A 26179-nucleotide genomic window follows, 5' to 3' on the forward strand; every position below is an offset into this window, starting at 1 on the left:
TAGGCTATAAATAGCCGCCCCCTACAACCACTAGCTGGTTGGCTACTCCGAGAGAAATTGACACTTGTCATTTGAGAGCAACCCATCCTCTGAGGACTTTGAGCGAAAATCATCAAGTGAGGAAAAACCAAAAACCCAAAACCCAAACACCTACAAACCCCAAGTGATTGAGCATCACTGAAGAGATTGATCCTGCATGGATCCGACGCTTGTTACCTTTCAAGACTGTGCTTCTTCCAGACGGTTAGGCGTCATGGTCTAGAGCATCCAAGAGGAATTGTGGATCGCCGAGTGACCAAGTTTGTGAAGGTTTGGAAGTCGCCTGAAGACTTACCACGAGTGATTGGACGAGGTCTGTGTGACCTTAGTTCAAGGAGAATACGGTGAGGACTGGGTGTCCTGAGCTGCGTGTTCAGGACTGGGTGTCCGGGACTATGTGTCCTTGAGTTTAAATACTCAGCCGCTCCAACCAGACGTACAACTGAGACAACAGTTGGAACTGGTCTACCAAATCATTGTATTCACCAAGCTTACTGGTTCTATTTCCTCAACTCTTTCATTTCCTCATAACTGTGTTGTGTGTTTGTTCATATCTGTGTTTGAAGACGTTGACTGAAGACTTTCTCAATTTTCTCAGTTCAATTTCTTCAGTCTGTTTGTCTTCATCCTGTGTTATCCTGTGATTACGCTTCCTGTACTCTGTGTCTGTCTTCATTTCATCATGATGACTATGCTTGTATTCTGTTATGTTTACTTTTGAGTACTTATTCCGCTGCTAGTAGTTCTTCGCTAAGGAATTTCCTCACCGGCAAATCCCTCAGTGAAGAATTTCAGAAAAATCGCCTATTCACCCCCTCTTGTTGATATAACGCACTTTCAGTAATACTCATATCATCAAGATCAATCAAGCAGAAAGTAGGGTATTACCTCCATCGAGAGGGCCCGAACCTGGGTAAACATTGTGTCCCCCGCCTCCTGTTACCATCCGCCTTAGACGCATAGTTCGGGACCCCCTACCCGAGATCCATCGGTTTTGACACCGACAGTGTGTATATACAGTCAGGACCATATCCAAAAATGATCGCAGTTTTAACAACTTCACTTTCTTTTAGAGAAGAAAGAAAGGCGATCTCGCATCCGGCCGTCAGGGTGCCTTCCTCCGCCGCCGTCCTCCGACGGCTCCCCACCGTTGACGACCTCGAGCGTCGATGGTGAGGGGGTCGCCGGATTCATGCGTGTGATTGTTTTAGGCATTAGTTTTTTAGGATTTTGGGTTGTTCATCGTTTTGGATTCGGCGGTGGCGATGGCGGCGCCGACTAATAAATCTCCATATTCTTTCCCAACGAGGCGATCCATTTTTCAGGTGAACTTGGAAACCAGTCTGTTCAAGCAAGGATGGTGCGGCGGCGGCATCCTCATGGTGGACCTGTGTCCTCGGGCTCCGCCATTGCGACGGTGTTTGCTCCAGCACCGGCACGGAGCTTGGGAGGTAGTCCAGGAGCGGATGTAGATTGTGGTCTGCATCGGCGGCATCTGGAAGATGGTGGATCGTGTGCTGGATTCGTGGTTCATGACAGGCAGGTATGGTTTCCTCCTCCAACATTTTAGTTGGGCGGTGGTGCCAGATCTGGAGTTCAATGGCGTGTATGGGGTGTTACCCTGGTCTGATTCGTTCAACGGCAATGGCTTCGCCTTTACTGGCGAGCCACCTTGGAGGTCCGGAAAGCTGCATATCAGTGATGGTGCCGCGTCAAGCTTGGGTGTGGAGGTGATTCGTCATTTTCTCCTTTGGTCACTGCTATGGTGGTGCCAGAGACAAGTGTCGGGTGTTGGTGTTAAGCTCAGAGGATTCTTCAGTCTTGTTTGTAATTTTACTTCTTGGCTGGTGTTCCTATGTGCAAAGGCTAGCGTTCTGCTGTCTTTTTAGTTTTGTCAGGTCGATATATACGTAACTTCTACTATAATTCTTATGATATAAATGAGGCACGTATTATCATGTAATTTTTTTAACAACCTAAGTTTGTTGACCCGGGTCAACGCTCCTTTTCGAGTACTTCATCCGATCTTTTTACTCTGCATATAAGAATTGTTCGAAGTCAAATTTTATAAAGTTTTACCATATTTATATGAAAAAGTATCGACATCGCCCATGCTAAAATTATACAATATGAAAATTTAATTCATGACATACCTACTGATATTGATTTCATATTATGAATATTGATATTTTTTCTATAAAGGTGATCAAATTTTACGAGGCTTGACTCATACCTATTGATATTGATTTCATATTGTGAATATTGGTATTTTTTTATAAAGTTGGTCAAATTTTACGAGGCCTGACTTCAAATCTTATATGCTACAAAGAACCGGAGGGAGTAGAATACCCGGTCAACAATCTAACCCTGGCACTGACTAGACTGGAGACTCTTAGAGACGGAGCCGGAGGCAAGCCCCCCGCAGCCGGCTAGCTGACGACTCCACCGCTGGCGAGGGTTAGGATATCAAGGAGATTGCCTCGTCTAGTCTCTGGTCAAACCCGCCCCCTCTCCACTCCACCCCACCCCTACACACTGAAAGTGAGGGAATATCGAGCACCGACCACGTATGTGGGGTTGACAGGTAAATAGAGTGGTTTGGCATCCCCTCTAACTTATCATTTCTCATATAGTGCAGATTTCCCCGCCAAAATATAGCTAATACTGATATGCTCTGTAGCTCAAGAGATGATTATGCAAAAAATATACAAGTGAAACGGCCGGAACGATTGCGAAAATTTTGTATCCTTTAGAGTATTTCCTACTGACTGTCTTTGTACCAAAGGAACGCTGGCACCCGAATTCCTAAGGAATGGATTAATATATGTCTCAATTCCATAGGAATTTGCATATTATCTCCCTCTTTTTAAGACTCAATCGTGTAGGATCACACTTTTTCTGTGTTCCATCCAAGCAATTATTCCCATAGTTTTTTCATATTTGGCTATCAACCCTATCAGATTCTTGTGTTTGTCATATTCTTATGTTCTACAATCCCGCGACCCGAAGAGACCCTTCTATATTTTACGCACTTGCTATTTTATCAGGCAACTGGTTAAAAGTCAGTTGATTTTGGAAAATGAGCAACCCAACAATAAGCTCGAGGTCATAACGTTGCCACCATCAGGGAAGGTTGTCAGTATCTTACCAGAGGGGGGAACTACGTGGCTAGTTGTAGTGTTATAACCGGAGCGGAGGATGGGAGTTCACGGATTCGGGTGGGGGCCTTTCTGTTTGGACTATCGCTTAAGGCCTCTTTTGATTTGTAGGATTTTTGTAGGAATTCTATAGGATAGGATTTGCAAAGGAAAAATTCCTTTGAAGCCCTTTGGTCTATAGGAATGAATTCCTATTCCTATGTATGATAGGAATCAATCCTTCACGTTTTGGAGGGAAAAAAATTAGCCTAGACTCAATGGAAAAAATCCTATCCTATACACCAAATGACATCTCTTCCTCTATAGGAATTGAGATGCATGTCATCTCACTTCCTATGATTTTCCTATTCCTATAAAATTTCTATCCTATGAACCAACGGAGGCCTAAAATAGATGACGGCTGAGCTCGCCTATTAGTACTTCGCTCTGACCACATCAAGAGGAGTAGTTTGTTTTTATTGGAACATTAATTTGAAAGAGATGATAGAAGCAGGAGTTCATTTTGGTCATGGTATTAAGAAATGGAATCCTAAAATGGCCCCTTACATTTCTGCAAAGCGTAAAGGTACTCATATTATAAATCTCGCAAAATGGCTCATTTTTTATCAGAAGCTTGTGATTTAGTTTTTGATGCAGCAAGTCAGGGAAAAAGTTTCTTAATTGTTGGTACCAAAAAAGAGCAACATATTTAGTAGCATCGGCTGCAATAAGGGCTCGTTATCATTATGTTAATAAAAAGTGGTTCAGTGGTATGTTAACGAATTGTTAACGAATTGGTCGATTAAGTCAGAACGCCGTTGGCCAGCAAGGCCTTGCCAAGACCTCACCGGACATGGGTATGGCATGACTTGTCGTGGTGTCGCAGCCGGAGGAGAGCAAGGACCTCGACTGGTTCGGGTTTAGTTTTTTTTTCTATGAGAGGTTTAGGGTTTGTGTTAGTGGTGGAAGATGTACAAGAGCGTTGGCGCGGAGATCTACGAAAGGAAAAGATATCCAGGCACCTTTTTTTTCTAGGGCGTGTCTAGTGGGCGGCCGGCTGCCCACTAGTGCAACCGAGCGGCAGGCTGAAAAAGGAAACCCCCTGTCCCCACGAAACAGAAAAGGAAGGCAACAGACCGATCGACCGGCCACCAAACAAACTGATCGAGCGCCCACGTAGCCAGCTGTCCCCAGCTCGCACCCACGCCCCCGCTCGCCCCCACGCCTCAGCCCCTCCCACGCTGCCTTCTTCTCCACTCCAGAAGCAGATCCAACAGAAATCGCCCCCAACCCTTCTTCCTCCTCCTACACAGCCGCCATGGGAGCCCCAAAGTAGAATGAGCTGCTTCAAGATCTAAAGGGCAGGGTGGTCAGAGCCATACCAGGCAGTAAGATCAAACAGGTAAGCCCCCTCTGCACCTCTTCACTTCCCCCTTTCTTGTACTGCATAGGCATATGTAAACCCCCTTCTCCATGGATCCATGGAGAATCTGCTTCAAAAAAAAGGTGAATCTGGCACATCACACCAGCCTACTTGATGTTACTGCTGGATGTGTTAAACATGCCAAAAACTACTTGTGCATGCCAGACAAGTTTCTACCACCTGGATGTGTTAAACAAGCCAACTAAAAACAAGTTTTCTGGCCAATTAAAGCATGATTAAAGCCAACTCAACAAAGCATTGTAGCCAAAAACTAAACATGCATTCTACCAACTTGTAGTTATTGTTTGCAAAATGAACAAAAAATTGACTGCCCAATAGATATGTGCAATGAAAAATTGATAAATGTGCAACTAAACATGCATCCCATCCAACTGAACCTATATTCTGGCAACTCGGCATGCATGCTAGCCAAAACTAAAACATGCATTGTACCCCACGTGTTATCTGGCCAACTAAAAAACATGTATCCTGGCCAACTAAACATGTATCCTGGCCAAGTAAACGTCTATATTTCGCAATACATGTTTGTGAGTGAGCACTTTGGGAAAACTGTAGTATATGTGCAAATAAAAAACATGTTTTCTGGCCAACTAAACATGCATGTTGGCAAAAAACTGAGAAAATGTATCCTGGCCAACTGAGACATCTATTCTAGCCAACTGAATGTATTAACTGTCCAACTGAACACGCATGTTGGCCAAAAACTGAAATAAATGCAATCTGGCCAGCTGAGACATCTATTCTAGCCAACTAAAAACATTGAATGTCCAACTGGATATGTATGCTGGCCAAGTGCAAAGATGCATCCTGGCAATTGAGACGTCTATTCTAGCGAAAACCAGAAATCTGTAGTGCAACAGAAAAAGCACAAGAACTTTTGTCCATGGCTAATGAAGCCACAAACCATATTAACATATTCACACATATAATCTTGTCCCACGCATATATTCTGGTCCCACACCTATTGCAAACCATATTAATATGTTCAAATATACTAGAACTAGAAACATAAACGACGATGAAAAACATATAACTATAATCTGTCCTCCAATTCTTCTTTCTTCTTTCACCTGGATTTTCCTTCTCAAATGTAGCATCCAATTATGTGCAGAAAAATCTGAAAAGAGCTCCTTGCGAAACGGAAACCTACAGATCATTACAACAAAACAAAAAAGGGGGAAAGTCAGAAAAACTCTGTAGCAAAAAGAAGTCATGCTTTTGCCAGTTATTTACTGCAAACTGTGCAACTAACATAACAAATCTGTGCAAACAAAAAATTTCATAACTGTTATAATAAAAGATTATGCTACAGTCATGTTGTTTTTGGAACTAAGATTATCACAAAATGGTGTGCAACTGCCTATTTACTAAGTTTTTAGGTTGTTTGAAACACTCTTTTTCTGTGGTTACCAACTGATGACATCAATTTCTTCTTTTTATATATGTGCAGGGAGTGTGTGGCAGCATCCAAGAACAAGGAAAAAAATGCTTGATCTCAATGAGTTGCCTCCAGATCTCAATGAGCTTCCTCGTGATATGGATCAGCAGCAACCCAGCATACAACAAGGAAATTGGACAGAAAATGGTCGATCTGTTTACTACACGTAGGCAAGTCGTGATGGTAACCCTACGAGCCATGACAATGTGGCAGGCCAGTCATCAGCCCGTGGTGCCCCTGTAGTGGTGTCTTTGCCGTCAGAGAGCCATACTCTTGATGACACAGGAACCGAGGAAAATGTTCCTGGTCCAACCAGGACTGAGCTAGAAGCTGGGGCTGTTGACAGAGCTGTGCAAGTAGAAGAAGGAGAGGATGAGGCTGGTTCTCAACCTATGGAACCCTATGTTGGCATGAGGTTTGACAACCTTCAAATTGCTAAGGATCACTACAACAGCTACGCACTACGGATGGGTTTCTCTATCAAGATGAACACCTCTAGACGGACAGCCCGCACCAATGAATTGATAAAACAATAGTTTTGCTGCAACAAGTTCAAGAAGCCCAAAGCTGATGATGGAGGAGCTGAGGCTCCTCCTATCCTGGACCCTATTCCAGATCCAAAATCTGTTAACAGTGATGAGGAGATGGAAGAAGAACCTCCAATATTTGCTGAAGAGGAGGCTGGTACTAGTAAGAAGAAGAAGAAGCGCAAACGCGAGACAATAAAGCAGACTGAATGCAAGGCGAAAATGTTGGTGAAGCTGATAGATGGGCGATGGGAGGTGATGCACTTTGTTCATGACCACAATCATACGCTTGTGAACAAACCATCATTGTCCAAATACTTGAGATCCCACCAAGGTATCTCACCAGATGAAAAGGAGTTTCTGCGCATCTTGTATAACTGCAACTTGACTACAGGTGTGGTGTTTTTCTATATCCCTTGAAGAATTAAGTTTCCCTCTAGGCAGTCCAGTGTGCAATTGTTATGGTACTACTGTGCAACTAAAATGGCTTAACTGTGCAACTGCTGTCCAACTTCCCATGCTTTTTGTATATCACTTTTGGTGCTTCTTGTGCACCTAGATTGTCTTTACTGTGCAACTACACAATGTCCTGTATGCAAAAACTGCAAAGTGTTTTTAAAAAGGTGCAGCTAGGTGTCCATTTCCTGCAATTATCTTCTGTGCCAACACGTGTCCTATTACTATGCAGCTGGATGTGCCATTTGTGCAACTAAAAAAGGATATACTATTTGTTTTTGTATTATGCAGGACGAATGATGCATGTAATGGCAGAGTTCTATGGATCTGAGATGATGGTGCCGTTCGGACCAAAGGAAATAACAAATCTTTGTACAAGTTTCCGTAGAGATGACTCAAAGGAGGGTGATCTGATTGAGACAATTGCGCACTTCAAGGATATACAAAAAACTGATCCAGACTTCTTCTATAAGGTGAAATATGATGAAGAGGACAGAGTTGTCAACATATTTTGGGTGGATGGCTTAGCTCGAAAAGCTTATGCGGAGGCGTACCACGATTGCATATCGTTTGGCACCACCTACATGACCAACTTGTACAATATGCCGTTCGTGCCCTTCATAGGAATAAACCGACATGGCCAATCTTTCATGCTGGGTTGCGCGTTTGTGAGGCAGGAGTTGGCATCGAGCTTTGATTGGGTCTTTGGAGCATTCCTAGAGGCTATGGATGGCAAACCTCCTGACAACTTCATCATCGATCAGGATGGTGTGATGAGGCAGTCAATACAAAGCATTTTTCCAACCACCGTGCACCGCTCTTGTCGATGGCACATCATGAAAAAGGCTCAGGAAAAGGTTGGTTGGCTGCTGTGCCGGAATCCAGGACTCTGATGATTTCAACAAGTGTGTTGACTTCAGCTTCACTATAGACGAGTTTGAGCAGAATTGGGCTGGGTTAATGATGAAGTATGAGGCTATGACACACACGCACTTTGAGAAGTTGTACGAATACAGGTCAACTTGGGTGCCGTGCTAGTTCAAACACAGGTTCTTCCCCTTCCTCCAGTCTACACAACGTAGTGAGGGGTTCAACGCCGTCCTGAAAAGATATGTGAACCCACACAACTCAATGCTGAACTTCGTCAAGCAATATGAAAAAATCCAGAACCACATCCTTGCCAAGGAAGGCTGCAATGATTACAGGACAGAACACCTTGAGATTGAGTTGTGGTCCAACTTCCCAATAGAGAAGCAAGCTTACAAAACCTATACTAGAGACCTTTACCGCAAGTTCAGAGAAGAGTTTGAGCTGATTGGACGTTATAATGCATTCCAAGTTGGTGCTGATGTGTTTGAGCTCAGACCGAACCAGGAATTTGTTGCGAAATATGGTTCTCGAAACTACTTGGTGCAGGCAAGGGTGGAGGAGGGTTCCTATTTGTGTGAGTGCTGTAAAATGGACAAGGACGGCATCCTCTGTTGCCACATCCTCAAGGTGTTCACCCATGTTGGCGTTGATGTCATACCGGAAGGTACCTGCTAAGACGGTGGACACCTACTGCTGTACCTAGTGCACCAGGGACTGGTTATGAGCAACCGGATGAAATGCCTCCTCAATCAAAGAAGCAGATAAGGGAGAGGAACATGATATACGATTTTCGGAAACTAGCAAAGTTTGCAAGTGGTTCTGATCCAGCACAAGCTATTGTATACAAGCATATGCGTGCAGCACGTACCGAGATCGGCCACCTGAACAAGTCCAAGAAAAAGAAAAAACTGACTGCTGCAACGGGGCCATCAGATGATGGCAACCCTCGAGGACCTCCTCCACCTCCAGGCAGCAATCAGGGGGCTCATCATCCAGGTAATTACCTGCCCCAACTCCTGATCTAACTAGGTGTGTAACTTCAGTTGCACACATCATTGTGCCCAGTTGCACACACCATGGTAGCCACTTGGACAGAACATACTGCCTAGTTGCACACGCTGTGTTAGTTCAAGCATCAAGATAACACAGCTAACTTATTTTTCCAGTTCTGGATATAGGTGATGTCAACCCTCAAGGACCTCCTCCCCCTCCTGGCTGTACACGGCATCCTCCGCCACCTCCTCCCCCACATGCTCCTCCCAATGGCCCTACAGGCAGCACTCAGGGGGCTCGTCATCTAGGTAATTACCTGCCCCCAACTCCCCATCAAACTAGGTCTGTAACTCCAGTTGCACACATCATGGTGCTCAGTTGCACCGAACAGGCTACCTAGTTGCGCACGCTGTGTTAGTTCGAGCATCAAAAAGATAAACACAACTGACTTGTTTGTCCTGTTCTGCCTATAGGTGATGCCAACCCTCAAAGACCTCCTCCCCCGCCAGGCCCAACTAGCAGTGCCCTTTGTGCTACTCCCAATGGACCTACAGGCAGGACTCAGGGGGCTCATCACCCAGGTTAGTACCTTCACCGACTCCAAAACAAAAACTAGGGTGAGTGACTTTAGTTGCACATATCATAGTGCCCAGTTGAACAGAACATGCTGCCTAGTTGCGTGCGTTGTGTTAGTTTGAGGATCAAGCTAAAAATCTAACTTGTTTTTCATATTCTACCCATAGGCGACTACAATCCAAGTACCATGACAGGCCGTGCTACCGCAGGTGTTTTTTTCAACTTAACTTGCACACAGCAACCAGTTAGTTGCACAAAATGTACTGTGTGGTTGCACAGAACATCGGTGCTGGTTGCACAATAACAAAAATACTAAACTTTTTATATGATTATTACACAGGTGATCGTGACGGTCCTACTGCCCCGTTGGAGGCTGCATCCCTTGCACAAGCTTCTGATGATTTTGTGCCCAGGGATCCTCCAAAGTCTACTACAAAGGATAGGGCAAAGAGTCGATGGTACAAATCGGCGCTAGAGCTACACCTAAAGAAGAAAAACAAATGCAGCCAGTGCCAATCTACAGAGCACACTGCTGGTGTGTGTCCACAGAGGCTCCTGTGATTCTGTTTCCTCATTTGTAACTTTGGAACAAAAAAGGAAAATAATGATGTCTTTTTTAGCAATGTTGGGACCAAGTGGACACATTCAGCATCTATGATTCCTCTTTATCTAATTTATGCTGCTTGAATTAGTTCATGCACTGTGTAAAAAAAGTTGCTATTTGTGCCTTTGTTGGCAACTGGTTAAATATTTAGTTGTTGAACAATTGTATATCCAGTGCTCCTAATGTATCAACAAAAGTGATGATATTGAGTTGCAAACGCAATTACTAGTAGTGTGCAACTACAAAATCTGCTTAATAAAATTGTACAAACCAGCAACTTCCTCCATGGAGCAGAAAAAAAGAAAAAAATAGTACTGACCTACTCCTTGTCGTATCTCAGCAACTTCCTCCATGGGGCGGTGTTGTGCACACTGGTGACCCAATCATATGCCAGCTTCTTCCTGATGTTGAGTACTTCCTTGGGGTCGTAGTTGGGCAGTTGGCTACCATTCCACTCGGTGGCGTTAAGCAGTGCGAATAACCCACACTCATTACTGCAAAAATGGGCAAAAAAAATTGTCACATAAAATTAAAACCAAATAAAGGTAATGCACTCTGTGCAACTGCTTATGTCCTACTATGCAACTGCTTCTGTTCTACTGTGCAACTGCTTATGTCCTACTGTGCAACTGCTTGTGTTCTACTGCAACTCATTATGTGCCACTGTGCAACTGCTTACGTGCCAGTGTGCAACTACTTATGTGCCACTCTGCAACTAGCTAGATAATCCATTAGAAACTCATAAAAATGATAAAATAGATTGAAGACTAGTACTGTGTCTTAAAAATACTAAAGATTGCACATGTAGAAAAAATTAAAAACTACAAAATGATGGTATATGATTGAGAAGGAATGAAATGATTATTGTCTTACTTGCCGAGCTGCTTCGGTACATCAATGTCAATAATCTGGAAGTGCTCGATGCTGAACTTTGGGTAATGCTTCCTCCATAGCTGGCGTACTGCCCCGCGATGGTAGAGGCGGTGTTCATCAGCTCAATGTTGTCCAGCGTCCTGCTTGAATCAAGAACTTCGAAGCGTCCGTCCCTCAAGTTGACACTGAAGACCCAATAATGCCTCCCTCCATCCTTATCAGTTACATCTGCGCACTCGAGCACTGGCAGCATGACCTGCAAGCGTGAACGATTTCAGACACAAATACAAGTTGTAGCTAAGAAAAACAGTAAAAGACTTGGTCAAGTTAAAAACATGTTGCAACAAGTATCTGCCAACTAACAGATGTGTCATGTGCAACTGGACATGCTCTGGGTGCCAACTAAAAAAAGATTGATCATGTGGGCACAACACTCACCAAGTCTTTCTTGTCAAGACGGTTCTTGTAATCAAACTTCTTATTTATCTCATTCACATTGTGGATCCCTTGCTGTAATTTTATCTGCAGAGATTATAAAACATGGCTCAAAACTCCTTAGTAGGTGAAAGGCCTCCCTCAAATGGTCAACGAAAAAAGTGCTACAGAACAAAGATGAGGGTAAAAACAAGGTTTTGGAAAAACTTACAGAAAACCTCAGTGGCATAACAACCTTCTTTGACCCTTCTAGTAAGTTATCCATGATGTGTAAGATTCCAGTCTCAATAACAATTTTTGACAACCATTGAACCGGCTTCATCGAATCAACTAACTCCTTTAAAGAAATGTAGAAAGCACCATACCTGATTATCTCAGGGCTGATTATTTTTTGAAAGCAATAAAAAGACAAGTTAGCTCGAAGGGTCACAGCAGCAAAAAAATGTGCATGAAATTGAAAACAGAACAGTGTGCAACTAAAAGCCCTTTTCTGTGCAACATGCTATGCTTTCTGTGCAACTAAGTGGCTAGTCCTATGCAACTGAAAAAGATATGTATGTAGGCTGTGGGAAGTTAGTTTACCTGGTAGCTCCATCATCTGCTCCTTTGTGATGCCTGACCCAATACAAGAGGGCAGTGTAAAGCTTGTTCACTACCTCATTGGTGCTGAAAGTCTTCTTCTTGTTGTCGTCGATGAATGGAGACCTTTGAGATGCTGCGGGCCTTATTACCCTCCTCTGTCTTCATGCAATAGGTGGTCCCGAAGAACTGCTCGTGCCAGCTTCTGGTTCTGCGCATATCGGGGTGTGGCAATTCTCTGGTGAACCAACATCTAGTTCTTGAGCTATTGCCTTGCCAGCATCAGCAGCATCACATCCTTCATTCACAGCTGCTGGGTCCAACTCACACTCATCGATGCAGATCACATCGGCTTCCGCTGTTTCTGCTGCTGGAGCAGGTGCTGGAGCATCACCATCTATGCCGAGGTCAAAAGATGGTGCATCGCAGAACCCGTCACCATGATAAGAGTTTGATCTTCGTAAGGGTTCAAGGACCAGGGTATCTCCTTGCGGCACAAACACGGGTGCATCATTCATTGACTTGGTTCGCAATAGTGTTGTAGTTGGCGGCGTTGGAGGCTTGCACCTACTTATAATGTCGAACACCTCCTCTTGTGTTAATGGTTGCTGAAAGTCAGCTCTTGGGGATGGCACTTTGATAGTTGGATCACCTCCTTTTGTGTTTGGCATTGAAGCATCTCTATGAGTAGGCACCTTGGGACTTGCAGTTGCAGTGGTGCCTTCCTGACCAGCTGTGGTGGTTTTGACTGTGACCATGCTGCTAACTGACACATCAGTTGGCACACTGGTATCTGTAGTTGGCATCTTTTCAGTCTGAGTTGGCAGCAACCTAGCAGAACTTGGCACCCCTGCATCAATGGTTGCGGCTCGCAGTTCTCTCTCATCTTTGAACCCCAAATCTTTTGTGGCATGTTCCCCCTTTGTGCCCCTGGCAAACTTGACAATCTTCTGCTTAGGTGGTTTTGGTGGGACTGTTGAAAGGGGAGTCTTCCCCTTGATCTGTTGAACTTCTGTGACATTGGTTGGCTCTCTGTTCACTATAGTTGGCATATCAGTTTGAAGCACATCTTCCTTGACCATATTTACTTCAGCATCTGCACTCACCATCTTCTCCTTGGTTTGAGGCAACTGCAGATTCTTCTTCATTGAAACTGCTTTATGCTTCTGGACCACGTGAGGGTTTGCCATGGATGCTGCCTTGCTCTTGCTGGAGCTTAGGTCTGGGAGCTGCTTTAAATATTCCTTGTATTTTTCCTTTGAATGAACCCAGTCAAGACCCTTTCCTGCTTCCTCCATGTCAATTTGATTCTTTTCAGCATCACTTGATAAGAACAGGCTCTTGTCAATGGCAAAGTTGATCTTCTCACACATATCTTTGTCGCTGAAATCTGGCACAGGAAAGGTGGTTGGCAAAGCTGGCTTCAAGTTGCAGAGCTTGAACATATCAATGCTGCCCTGAGACTCTGCTTCGTCATTTTTCTTTGACTTCGGCAAATCCTTGTCTTTCCAGCAAGTTTTGTCAATCAACATCTGTAGTGTGCTCCTGCTACTCAATGAATTGCTGCTGCTCGCAGGGGTGGCATGAGTGCTAGTCCTCCTGGATGTGTTGTCACCTGTACCACCAGAACCAGGGGTGTTGTCATCATCATCGTCATCGCTGCTGTCGCTGCCTCCATTGGATCTCCCTTTATCATCACCATAATCATCATCGTCTTCTTCCCTTTCACTGCCATCAGCTGCTGCGCCTTTGTCTTCTCCCCTCTCACTGCCATCAACTATTGCCCCTTTGTCCCCATCCCCCTCTTTGGCCTCACCTTCTTCTTCCTCCTCCTCTGCATCACTATCTTCTTCCTTGTCCTCCTCCTCTCCTTTGTCCTCTTCTTGTTTGTCCTCCTCCTCCTCCTCCTCCTCCTCCTCCTCTTCCTCCTCATCCTCCTCCTCCTCTGCATCTTCTTCATTGTCATCCTCATCCTTGTCCTCCTCCTCTGATTCATCCGCATCTGTGTCCTCATCGTCGTCGGCACCCATCGCTGCTTCCATTTCCTCATCTTCTTCTGACTCATCCTCAACAAACTCTTCTTCTTCTTGTATAGTTGACCGTCGTCTCTTTCTTTTTGGAGCACGGCGTGACGCCCCAGTTTGCATTGATGGCTGTTGTACGTAAGGATCAATATCTGGTTCCTCGTCATCGATCTTGGCAACTGCTTCAATGAAGGTGCCAACCTGTTCAGTTACAGCCTTGCACAGCTCATTGACCACTTTCGCAATCTTTGCCTTTTTCTGCATCAACACAAAAAAAATTCAGTACTGATTCAGATAGAAAAAATAATAAAAAGTAAAAATGTCTGTAACTGACCATGATGTGATAAGCAAAAATGACTAATACACACTTTCTGGCCAACTAAAAACATGATTCTAGCCAACTACACATGCACTGTGGCACAAACTAAAAAACATGCATTCTGCCAAAAGTTGATGACAATGATTGTAAATAAACACTATGACTGTCCAAAAGAACATGTGCAACTACAAAAGCTTATATGTGCAACTGAACATACATCACAGCCAACTAAATTATGTATTCTCGCAACTATAAAAGTTATACATGTCCATCTGAACATACATCCCAGCCAATAAAAAAATATTAATAAGTGATACAAGTTTCTGTATGCAAAACACTAACCTGCGGATTGTATGTTATTGGTAACTTGGATGCCACGAATGCTTCATCTTGCAAAATTCCACCAAACAGTGGTGTCTGCTCCGTGCCTCTATACTCCTCTTTAAGCTGATGTGAAAAAAAAGAGAAACAAAAAATAACAAGGTTATCAAAATAGATTTGTGTGTTGAATGAAACCACACATTACAACCTGTGCAACTACAACAAGATACTGGGGTAGACAAATTCAACTATACATATATGCAACTGAACAAAGACACAAAAACTGTGCAACACACATGGCACCTAAAAAATGTTTCTACCAACTGATGCAACACATCTGTGCAACAAGATTAGTAAAACTGTGCAACTTAAAAAACATGGTGTGCCAATTTAAAATGAACATGTGTGCAGATTGCCAAACTGAAAGCTAAAATCCGTGCAACTACATGCAGTGTTGTGCCAGCTGATGACAATTTTCTGTGCAAATTCCAAAAAGAGTGACCAGACATCAAAAGAACATAGAAGGAAGACACTGTTGGAAAAAAACAAAAAAGAACTCACTTGTAATTTGCCGAACACACCAGGAGAGATAGTATCCTTCTTGATCACCTTGGCAATTAGAGTACTATCCCATGCATTCGATCAATATCGCATAGTTGCTTACTGGGATGTCATGTACGAGCGCATCAAGGTATAGTATCTGCACCAGACCCAAACAAAAGAAAAGGCCAAGTTCAGTTATTGTTATCAGAATTTCAGCAAACTATAACTGCACAGAAAGAACAGGAACAGATGGAAAAAAGTGGTCCTTTTCACTAACCATCAAGTGATACAAGCAGCAGCAGACAGTTTGCTTCTCCTGGTCCATGTTCCGGAAAGCTTCATTAATGTGTTCTGCTAAAAAGAGGCAGATGTTTGTATTCTTTAGCATTTGATGATCTAGCACAAGTCCATAACACTTTGGGCTGAGCTTCGAGGCCGTGGTTGGTGCTAGAAAAGTGATGAAGGCAACCGCAAGCCAGACCATAAAGAATGTGTCATCCGTTCTTCCAGCCATATCCTGAATCATCTTGAGCCATGTAGTGATCTGGGGATGAGAATTTCCAGTTATGTTGAAAGCCTGTCTGAATCTCCTAGTGGCATCCTTGTCAACTAAATATCTGACTTTTGGACCCTTGTTTGGGAGATCAAATACCCTCTGAACACTGTCAGCATCGACACAGATCCTTCTCCTTCCTGGGAAAACCATTTCAGAGGTCTGTGGCTGGTAGGACTGCACCAGGAACTTAGTGAGGTCCGCTGGAAGTGTGTCTGATAAGTTCAATAGCCCCCCGACCGACCTCGAAACTAGCTCTGATTTCTGTAGTGGGGTTAGAGAGGCGTTGAAATTTGCAAAGCGCGCTGGTGATGCCCTTATCCTGCCTGCTTGTGATGGTCGCTCCACATCTTCCCCTGGAGCCACCTCAACTCCTTCACCGCTGCCCTGTTGATTAGAAAATGAAAGCATTACACAAACATTAAACACAAGAGAAAAAACAAGAATGAAAAAAAACTAGCAATCATCATTTGGATCAGTATTAGAATGAGCTATATATTCATAAAATGGATCATGTCAACTAATATGATGTATTTGTGCAATTAATAAAGCTCATGAGGACAACTGCAAGACTGCCAGTGTGCAACTGAATGTGCAACAATAAAACAGTAAATAAAAAAAGAACGAGACCTGTCAGCTACAAAAAGTTCTAGTGGATGTGCAACAATAAGAAATGATACTGCAACACAAGAAAAACAGTAACTAAAAAAAGGTTTGCAAAGAACTATTCAAATAGCTCATAAACACACACAAAAAACCCACATACCTCAGCATCTGCTGCGGAAGATGCGACAGCTTCTCCAGCAACTGCTGCCTGCACAAAAAATGACCACTGATGTCAACTATGAAAAGATGCTAACTAGTGAACTACAAGATGCCAACTAATGCCAACTAATGTCAACTGTATTTAAATCAATATGACTAGAGATGTCAACTACAAAAGGTTGTTATTGACAGACTAAAAACAAAAATAATGGTCCAAACTGCTGCATAATTTCATCACTATCTAAAAAAGGCGAGAAAATCACTTATATTTGAGATTTTACTTACCCTAGAAGATGACTCAGCTCGCTTGCCAAGTGCTGCACGTCTAGTCCGCTTTACAACACCGAATTGATCAGCATCCTAAGAAAAAAAATAAAAAACATGAGCATGGGAAAAACAAAAAAAATGTTATATGACCCAAACAAAACCAAAAAAATGGACTTGTGTCATCAGCATGCCACTTATCTCAACATCCTATCCCTGCTCAACACTCTGCGTAGGTCGTGGCTGGCGATTAGCAGGACGCTTCGAGTTCCGGTGAAGCGGCTGACTTCCAGAACGCTGATTAAGCAACCAAAAGAAAACATGAAAAAAAAGACACTAGCATACATGCATAAGTTGAAAACAACTCAAAAACAAAAGAAAAAAGTGAATAAAAATACATCTCCTTCATTGCCATCCGCATCTCCTCCTATTATAACCATTTTTGCCCTGCGGCAGGAAATACAACAAAAAAACATAGTTAGAAGATGTGAATAACCAACTACTACAATGATGCAGCCAACTGGGCAGTAAATCCTGTGCAAACTGGACATCAAATAAGCCAACTAACTTTTTTCTGCCTAATTATTACTTGCCAACTGTGACAAGTAATACCTAGGCAGAAAAAAGTTAAGTAAAGGCAACAAGCTCAGTGAGATAACTTATTCTGAAAAAAAACGTCCCTAGTTGAACATGAGGGGAGACACATGAAAACAACCATATCCACAACAAAAAGACTTGCACATTGAGAAAAATTAAAAATGGAAAATTGGCAAGCATTAGTACTAATTTGCACAAATCAAGGGGTCCTAGTTGCACAAAAGCACGAGAATAACACATAAACCACCACAGCCACCACAACGCTGGTGGATTGGGTAGATTATATTGAAAAACTGGCAAGCATTGGTGCTAAAATTGCACAAACAAGAGTCACTAGTTACACACAGCAGAGGGGAAAACAGCCAACTCATGCACAAAATGAGTTAGAAGAAGCGCAAAATGAAGTACAGAACCAACTAGTACATGGATGCAGCCAACTAATCAGGCAACTTGTGCAACTGAACAACGCGTAGACAAACAACCTAGCACAAAATAGCAAGCAAACTAAGCAGGGCAACTAGTGTCCACTGTAAAACACATGGACAACCAACTTGACCACGAAAGCAGAGCAACTTGTGCAACACAAAAACAGTATATATATACAGCCAATTAGTATATGGATGCATCCATCTAATTGTGCAAATGAACAACATATAGACGGTCGACCTAGTGCAAAACAGCAAACCAACTAAGCGGGACAAACTAGTGCAGGTGTAGAACATATGGACAGCCAACTAGTAAAAGTGATGTAGCCAACTGAGCAGGCAACTTGTGCAACTGAACAGTATGTAGACACCCAACTAGCAAAAAATTGGTGCAACTGCAGAACATAGGGACAGCCAACTACTATATGAATGAAGCCAACTGGATAGAATTTTGTGCAACTGAAACACAAGTGTCTACCAACTAAAAAGTGGCCGTGATACAAGTTTCACCCTCTTAGTTGGTTTGCACAGGTAATGGTCCCTAATTTGCACAGGTACTAATTTGCACATGTAATGGTCCCTAATTAGAAACAAGAGGAGAAAAACACATGACCCACGAGAACCACCATAAGGCTGGCAGATTGGCTATATTATCTCAAAAATTGTCTACTACTGCTCCTAATTTGCACGCAAGGGGCGGCAGAGTTGCACACTGCGGGGGAAAAACACTCATCAAAAACACCAGATCCACCGCGAGGCTTCAATCCACAGAAGAGGCTCTATCGCCGCGAACCACTCATCCTTCCTGAACCATATGCACGAGCTCACCCCCTACTGCAACGCAAAAACGACGGGATGACCACAACCCTAACCCACCCCTGCCAATCCGGCGGTTTCCCAAACGAAGTAGTCCGCTGGGGTGACCTCAACCTCGCCGGAAAATGAGTTCGACCTCCCTAACCCCGACCGCGACCTCGACCTCTACCTCGACCTCCCTGACAACGACCGCGACCTCACCGGAAAACGAGCGACCTCATCAGAAAAAGGAGGACGGGCGAGTGGAGAAACAAGCAGGGACGAAGACGAGGAGCGCGCGTAGGAGCAGTACCAGAGCCGCCGCGGACGACGACCCTCGCGGCGCGCCCCGCCGTCGACCACAACCCGGCGGATTTGGAACCGCCTCCGAGCACCAACCAACGGCGAAAGCAAAGGGGGAAAGTGGAGGAATGGGCGGCGAGAGGTGGGGGTGGACGGGGTAATGGCACGAAATTCGAAACCGCCGCCCACTACGCACGACGGCTAAAACGCTGGAGAACTGCCTAATCCTCGATGACATGTGGGTCCCACGGACGATTTATCTCGCGGGCGCGGCGCAATCGGACCAGGCGACTGGTCCACACGCGGGTCTGAGCGGCGCGACCCCACCTCCCGACGAGGGGACACCTGGACACCGTGCGGCGTCGATCGGGATGAGATCGAGCGGCTCTCGTTCGGCCGCTCGTTCTGTCTATTTAGTGGCCGGCCGCTTTTTAGATTTCAGGTTTTTTCTATAGGAGAAAACCAGACACCTGATGAGCCCCGGTCAACGCTATTTTTCAAGCAGGACACCCCGGTCAACGATCTAACCCTTCCGGCACTGACTGACTGGACTGGAGACTCGCGGAGACGGAGCCGGAGGCAAGGCCCCCGGCAGCCAGACGACTCCACCGCCGGCGAGCGTTAGGATAGCAGGGAGATTGCCTCGTCTCGTCTCCGGCCAAGCCCGCCCCCGCTCCACCCCGCCCCAGCCCTCTCGCGCCGGTGCGGCGACCGGCGGCAGGGCCTCTCTGCCCGGCCAAATCACCCCTGTGCCCACGTGGCCGCCGCGAAGTAGACTCCCTGCCGGCAGCGACGACGAGGTAAAGGCAGCCAACCTCCCTTACATTACATGTATCCATGCCCCTTTTGTGTTGTCCGTAGGACGCGGGTGACAATATGAACTTGCTGAATCTGAACCACATTAGGAGCTTGATTCGTTCTCCGTAATGTATCCGCGAGCTCGACCTTAATCAAGCGTCCACCAAACCGTTGCCATCTCGATCTGTTGGCTTTGACTGATTTAGTGATTTACGGTCCTTTCTTTGATCAGCCTGAGAGTGTTCGCCATTTTCCGTCAGGTGTGGGCTCAATGGCCCATAGTATATTTCAGAAAAAGTGTAGTACTAATAAACTCATATTTCTTGTCAAGTGTGGCAGGTTCTTGGTGCTGGAATGAGAAGACATGGAGAAGAATATATGCTGGTAATATAGCTGTTCCATTGGATTGATGGATGTTCTGTAACTGTAAGTAATTACTCTTAGCTCTCTGTATGTATATAGCTCAGCTTGCTGCTAGTGATTAGGTACTGTACTGCTCAGGCTTATCTGAATATATAGCCCTATTACTTACTAGTGGGCGTCTCAAAAACCTTTGTAAGCTTCCGTGACTGACCCTCATGATCAGAATACAACACTGCATGGTCTGTATGGGCAAATGCCTAATTATAAAAATGGCCATCCATACCATTTCGATAGTTTCAGAAATCCTAATTCTTCTCCCTTGTCAAAAACAAAAGGAGAGGCACATAATCATGAAGACAAAGCGCCAAAGCAGTAGGGAACCTTGAAAAGCAGAATATTGTAGCTGGAGTTCTTGGTTGCAGTGGGCCAGTCAAGACTATTGAAGTGATCAGATGTGTATTCCATGAACATTGAACTGATTAGATATTCACACAGGCACATTGCTTTCAGATAATACATCATGTTGTAAAATAATTGAGCTTCGACAACCACCGCAAGAAAACTAACATTGACTTGACTTACAGGTTCTCTGGGTGCTTCTTGATGGCTCATGGCTTCAACAATAAGACTAGCATGATGCCCCATTCTCACCAACCCATGGCACTATTTTGATGATTTCAGATTCTGAAGCGCGCAAGGAGGCCACCACAGGTCCAAATCTGGTCAGATCTACAGTTATTACAAACCAGGTGCAATTCTGATGATATTATCTCCTTCAATTTGGTTCTGTTCCTATTACTCCTGTATATCCTAAGCTAGGTCGAGGAAGTATTAACTCGTTTTCCTTGCCATTAAATGCTAGGTAGGCGGTTGTTCCCTGGTTTAGTGGGTAAAGTTCACAAGGGAACACCTGAAGTTGAAATCACATCCAACTACTTGTCACCAACAGCAAGCTAGCATACTCTCAGTCATACACATGACTCCATGAGAGTTCACGATCTGCACAATTAAGCTTCAGTGACAACAAGACCACCCAAGCCATGAGGTCTCTTTTACCTCCGAAATCCATGAGACTATTCTGATTGTTTCAGATTCATAAATGCACAAGGAGGTCACCAAGCTCGATCGGATCTATGCCATCAGGCAGGTGTGTCGCCCTTCCATAGTTCTCTGGCTATCTTAGGTTGTACTCAGGTCGAGCTTCTTCATTTGTACGGCTTCAAGGTCTGGTGAGCTGGCAGTGTTCAGGTTTTAGCTGCTATTCATTGTTTCCAGTGGTGGAGCCAGCTCACTGACCGAGCATGGGCAGGGTCACCGCTGGCCGGTGTTTGCCCAGCAAAACATCATTGCTAACCCATATATTGATGCTAATGCTTAACGGACTCTCCGGTAGAGCCCAGGCAGCTGCCTGGGGTCCCCGTGAGCTGCTCCATCCCCGATTGTTTCCCTTGGATTAACAAAATGTCTTGAATCGATCTGCAGTGCAGTTGTTGATAATGCTTTGTACTGGTGATATACCTAGCACACGATGAGCATATGCTCTTGAATTCTAGATACAGTGCACATGACAGCTCCTTTTAATTGAAGTCGTTTTAGTTCAGTAATATTATAGTGATTTCCCCTAATGAGTAATTACTCCTCTAGTCCTCTTTGCTTCCTGATTTATTTCTTGACTGTGATACATTTTCTTGTGGCTTATTCAACAACTCTAGCTATTTGTTTCTCCATACATCTGGAGATACTATAAGATATATGTTGAGAAAAATATGGAACTAAGTTACTCGGAGCTGTCTGCTATGTCAGATAGGCTCCCTTTTCGTCTCACTTGTTTAAATCTTTAATGTTTGGGGCATTTTAACCTGAGATGTCCCCTACACGGAAGCAGAGCATACATGGTCACTTAGTTGGTTGAGTGTCACTTACTCTTGTTAGTTAATAACATCTAGTTTGCCATTGACGATAGCACAGTCTTAAGTGTTTTGAAATTCCCACGGACCTGCCTGTTGTCAGTTATGTTTTTTGATTGATTATGTGGGTTAGCGTTAGATAGGTTAACTGTATGAAATAAGAGTTTAGGAGGATTATACTTTGAAAGGCTGTGCTTATTTCACTTGTCCATTGTGGTTGGAGAGTTTTGAAGTGTTTCAGCAAGTGCGTGCTACTAATTAATGCATCACTTACTTCATTTTGCAGTGGTCATTCTAATAACACTGAGGCAAATATACAACTAGCCTCCCACCCAACAGTGAGACATTAAGAATTCTCAGAAAGTAATGGCGGAGATTGTGATTCTTCTAGCCATTAAAAAGATTGGAACCGCCTTGGCAAATGGAGCGGCAGACCAGGCCAGCACGTTGTTTGCAAAGTACAGGAAGCAAATACTAGAGCTACAGGGTAGCATGGGTCGTGTTGTGAGGGAGCTTCGAGTAATGCATGATGTTCTTTTTCAAATGGACATCCGAAACCGCAACAATCAAGTATACGAGGGCTGGTTGGAGGAGGTACGGAAAGTAGCACATGTGATGGAGGACATGGTGGATGAGTACTTGTATCTTGTTGGTCACGAACATGATACGGGGTGTTGCTTTTACCTGAAGAAAGGGTTTACAAAACCAAGATATCTGGTTTCTTTGAACCGGATTGCTTTCAAGGTGAAGGAAATAGAGAAAGACCTAGCACACTTGTCAGAGACAAAAAACCGTTGGGTTCACATGATAAACAATGGGGATGCTAGCAGCTCAAGTTACATTGTCAAGAGGTCCAAAGATCTAGCAAACATTTCACGCTCCCTTGATGAAGAAGATCTAGTCGGTGTGGATAAAAACAGAGATAAACTTGAGCAGTGGTTGTTAAGTGACGATTTGGAACGCTCTGTGATAGCACTGCTTGGAATGGGAGGGCTTGGTAAAACATCTTTAGCTGCAAATGTCTACAGGAAGCATAGAGAGAAATTCCAGTGCCATGCTTGGGTCTCCATCTCTCAAACTTATTCTACAGAACATGTCTTGAGGAATATAATCAAGGAAATTTCCCGAGATAAAGTCAGTGTGCTATCTAACACTGCGGCCATGGACATCACATGCCTTGAAGAGACACTGAGGAAATTTCTAGAGCAACAGAAGTATTTGATCATATTGGACGATGTTTGGACTCCAGAAGCATTTGATGACTTGTCTAGGGTGCTTATTAATAATAGAAAGGGCAGCAGACTGATGATCACAACAAGGGAAGGCGATGTTGCTGCACTTGCCTCTCAAGGACATACTTTAACACTGAAACCTTTACCAGAAGATAAGGCATGGGATCTCTTTTGTAGAAAAGCCTTCCCAAGAGATACAAATCATGAATGTCCTGCGGAGTTGAATCCTTTGTCTGAGCAAATAGTTAGCAAGTGCAAAGGCTTGCCTCTTGTTATTGTGTTAGTTGGTAGCCTCTTGCGTGTGCGTGAGAAAACTGTGGAAGAATGGAGAAGAATACATGCCCAATTAAGTTGGGAGCTAATCAACAATTCAAGACTCGATCACATAAGGAATGTTTTGCATCTGAGCTTCATCTACCTTCCAACACACTTAAAATGCTGTTTCTTGCATTGCAGCTTATTTTCAGAAGACTATTCTTTCAAAAGGAAACAACTTATACGGTTATGGACAGCAGAGGGGTTCATTGAAGAGAGGGGTGAAAGCACATTAGAAGAAGTGGCAGAAGGCTATCTGAAGGAGTTAATTGACAGAAACATGCTAGAACTTGTCAAGAGAAACTCATTTGGTAGGATGAAAGAATTCAAAATGCACGATATCTTACGTGAATTGGCACTTGACTTGTGCCAGAAGAACTGTTTTGGTGTTACATATGAGGATAAGCGTGGGGGGTCTTTTGAGAGAAATGGACGTCGATTGGTATTGCACAAACAGAAGAAGGATATTCAGCAGTCATTTTCTAGTGTACGCCGACTTCGAACATTCGTTATGCTGGAAGATAGTATGGTAACATTTACTCTACTACCTATGCTATGTAAGGAGTCAAGATATATGACAGTGCTAGAATTAAGTGGTCTACCCATTGATAATATTCCAGATGCTATTGGAGATCTTTTTAATCTCCGCCATTTGGGTTTGCGTGATTCAAAAGTGAAGATGCTCCCGAGTTCTGTTGAGAAGCTTTCAAATTTGTTGACACTGGACCTTTTTAGATCTGACGTACATGAGCTGCCTAGTGGGATTGTGAAACTGAAGAAGCTTAGGCACTTATTTGTTGAGAAAAGAATTAATACAGATTTGAGAGGGATTAAATGTTTCAGTGGTGTGCATGTCCCCAATGGTCTTGGAAATCTAACAAACCTGCAAACGTTACAAGCATTGGTAGCACATGATGGGTCTATTAGACATTTACGGCAGCTGAGGCAACTGAGAAGCTTGAGGTTATTGGATGTGAAGGGAAGCTATTGTGGACGTATCAGCGAGTCTCTAGTTCAGATGCAGTGTTTGTCCCATCTTGATGTGAATGCAAGTGATGAGAATGAGGTTCTCTCGTTGAATGTCCCCCTGCCAAACCTGCAAAGGCTACGTTTGGGTGGACAACTGGCGGAAGGGGCGTTGGATGAGTCTCCTCTCTTCCAAGCTGCTGGGGGGCAGAACTTGCATGTTTTGAATCTATATTGGTCACAACTGAGAGAAGACCCCCTGCCATCCCTTTCACGGCTGTCAAATTTGACGCATCTAGAATTCACCAGAGCATACAACGGAGAGCAGCTAGCATTTCTCACGGGGTGGTTTCCCAAGCTAAAGATTCTCTATCTGATAGACCTGCCTAATCTGAATTGGCTAGAGATACAGCAAGGCGCCATGGCGAGCCTGGAAAGATTATACCTTGTCAACCTCAGCAGCATGATGGAGGTCCCACCTGGCATTGAGTTCCTCATGCCCCTCCAGTTTCTAGGCTTCTTTGAAATCACCAGTGACTTCTTTTGGTTGCTGGATCAATGTTCTGTAGTTGGAGGGACACAGTGGCGGTATACTCTCCGAGATTGACCTGCCATACTGTACTGGTTGGGAAATGTGTATGCACGCAGAGGTATGGCCACTCACCTGCTAATGAGTACCACTACTTGCTTCCTTTCTCGTCTCAATTCATAATACTTTGACATGTTGATGTGATAAGATGTTGGTTATACAGGCTGGAAGAAAGATGCTTTGCAGATCAAGGAAAAGGGACGATCTGATTCCAGTGTTAGTATATGTTCGTGCCGCTGCTGAATATTCATACCGTCCGGGTTTCCTTGCTTGCTGAATATGCGTACTGTCCGGGTTTCTTCTGCTTGCTGAACATGCATACTGTCCGGGTTTCCTCTGCTTGCTGAACATGCATACTGTCTGGGTTTCCTCTGCTTTTTCAAGACGCACTATATATACTGCGCACCATTTTCTGTTTGTGCCACCTCCAGTAGGGTGTTGTTACTGAGCAGATTTTCGGTTGTTACTGCCTGTGTTTGCTACTCTCCTACTGTTCCTGTCATTGTGTGCATTTGCTTGTCAAGTGTGATAATATTTCCTACGATTTGTGGTTTTTATAAGACTGAAAGTGAGTGTGTTTTCGTATTCAAGCTACTTTTTCGCATTACTTCTTTGAACTGTGTGCTGCTAATTTTGTGTGCGCTTGTTGTGAACCTATTTCAGCTGTGGCTGTTAAATAAAAGATTTGATTTGTGATTCATACTCAATGGTCAGGTATTCATTTCTATCTGCACGTCTGTTTTATTGCTAGGCTTGCTCTGTTCCATGTATCTATTTTGGACATTTGTGAGTGCTGTTTATTTCTGGGCTTGCGGTCCTTATTTTCTTCAGCGATACACTGATGCGATGTTTTGAAAGGCTGCTACAGCATGTTTATGTATGTCCTTAAGTTTTTAAAATATTCAAAAGCACACGGAGGAGGCAATTGATGAGGCCATGTAACAAGCAGTTTCCAGGGATTGACGAACTCAAGTAACAATCTGTGACCAAAATACTCTCTAGGAGTAGATGATATATGGAGAGTCGCAGTAGAAGCAAAACCAAAACACTTTCTAGATAACTTGCCAGGGAATTAATTCAGAAAACTCGCAAACCCTTCCCCAAAGGAAATATATATGCAGACTTCCGA

General features: G+C 44.0%; 1 protein-coding gene and 1 pseudogene across 10 annotated transcripts; both read left to right on the forward strand.

Annotated features, from left to right (window-relative positions):
• Window positions 1-1304: 1304 nt before the first annotated feature.
• LOC123191947 (protein FAR1-RELATED SEQUENCE 5-like) lies at window positions 1305-10041 on the forward strand (annotated as a pseudogene).
• Window positions 10042-19367: 9326 nt separating this feature from the next.
• Window positions 19368-25750, forward strand: LOC123190708 (disease resistance protein RPM1). 10 transcript variants are annotated; one of them, XM_044603409.1, is made up of 6 exons: window positions 19369-19680; window positions 20010-20104; window positions 20626-20790; window positions 20904-21188; window positions 22235-25113; window positions 25209-25750. In XM_044603409.1, exon 5 carries the CDS (start codon window positions 22315-22317, stop codon window positions 25066-25068), a length of 2754 nt encoding a protein of 917 aa, XP_044459344.1. In that variant the 5' UTR covers window positions 19369-19680; window positions 20010-20104; window positions 20626-20790; window positions 20904-21188; window positions 22235-22314; the 3' UTR covers window positions 25069-25113; window positions 25209-25750. The 10 variants fall into 10 exon arrangements, with proteins under 10 accessions (XP_044459350.1, XP_044459349.1, XP_044459351.1 ...); XM_044603410.1 differs by having other exon boundaries at window positions 20723-20790; XM_044603408.1 differs by having other exon boundaries at window positions 20018-20104.
• The last annotated feature ends 429 nt before the right edge of the window (window positions 25751-26179 follow it).

This window comes from Triticum aestivum, chromosome 2A, assembly GCF_018294505.1.
Source record: "Triticum aestivum cultivar Chinese Spring chromosome 2A, IWGSC CS RefSeq v2.1, whole genome shotgun sequence".
Lineage (NCBI taxonomy): Eukaryota > Viridiplantae > Streptophyta > Magnoliopsida > Poales > Poaceae > Triticum > Triticum aestivum.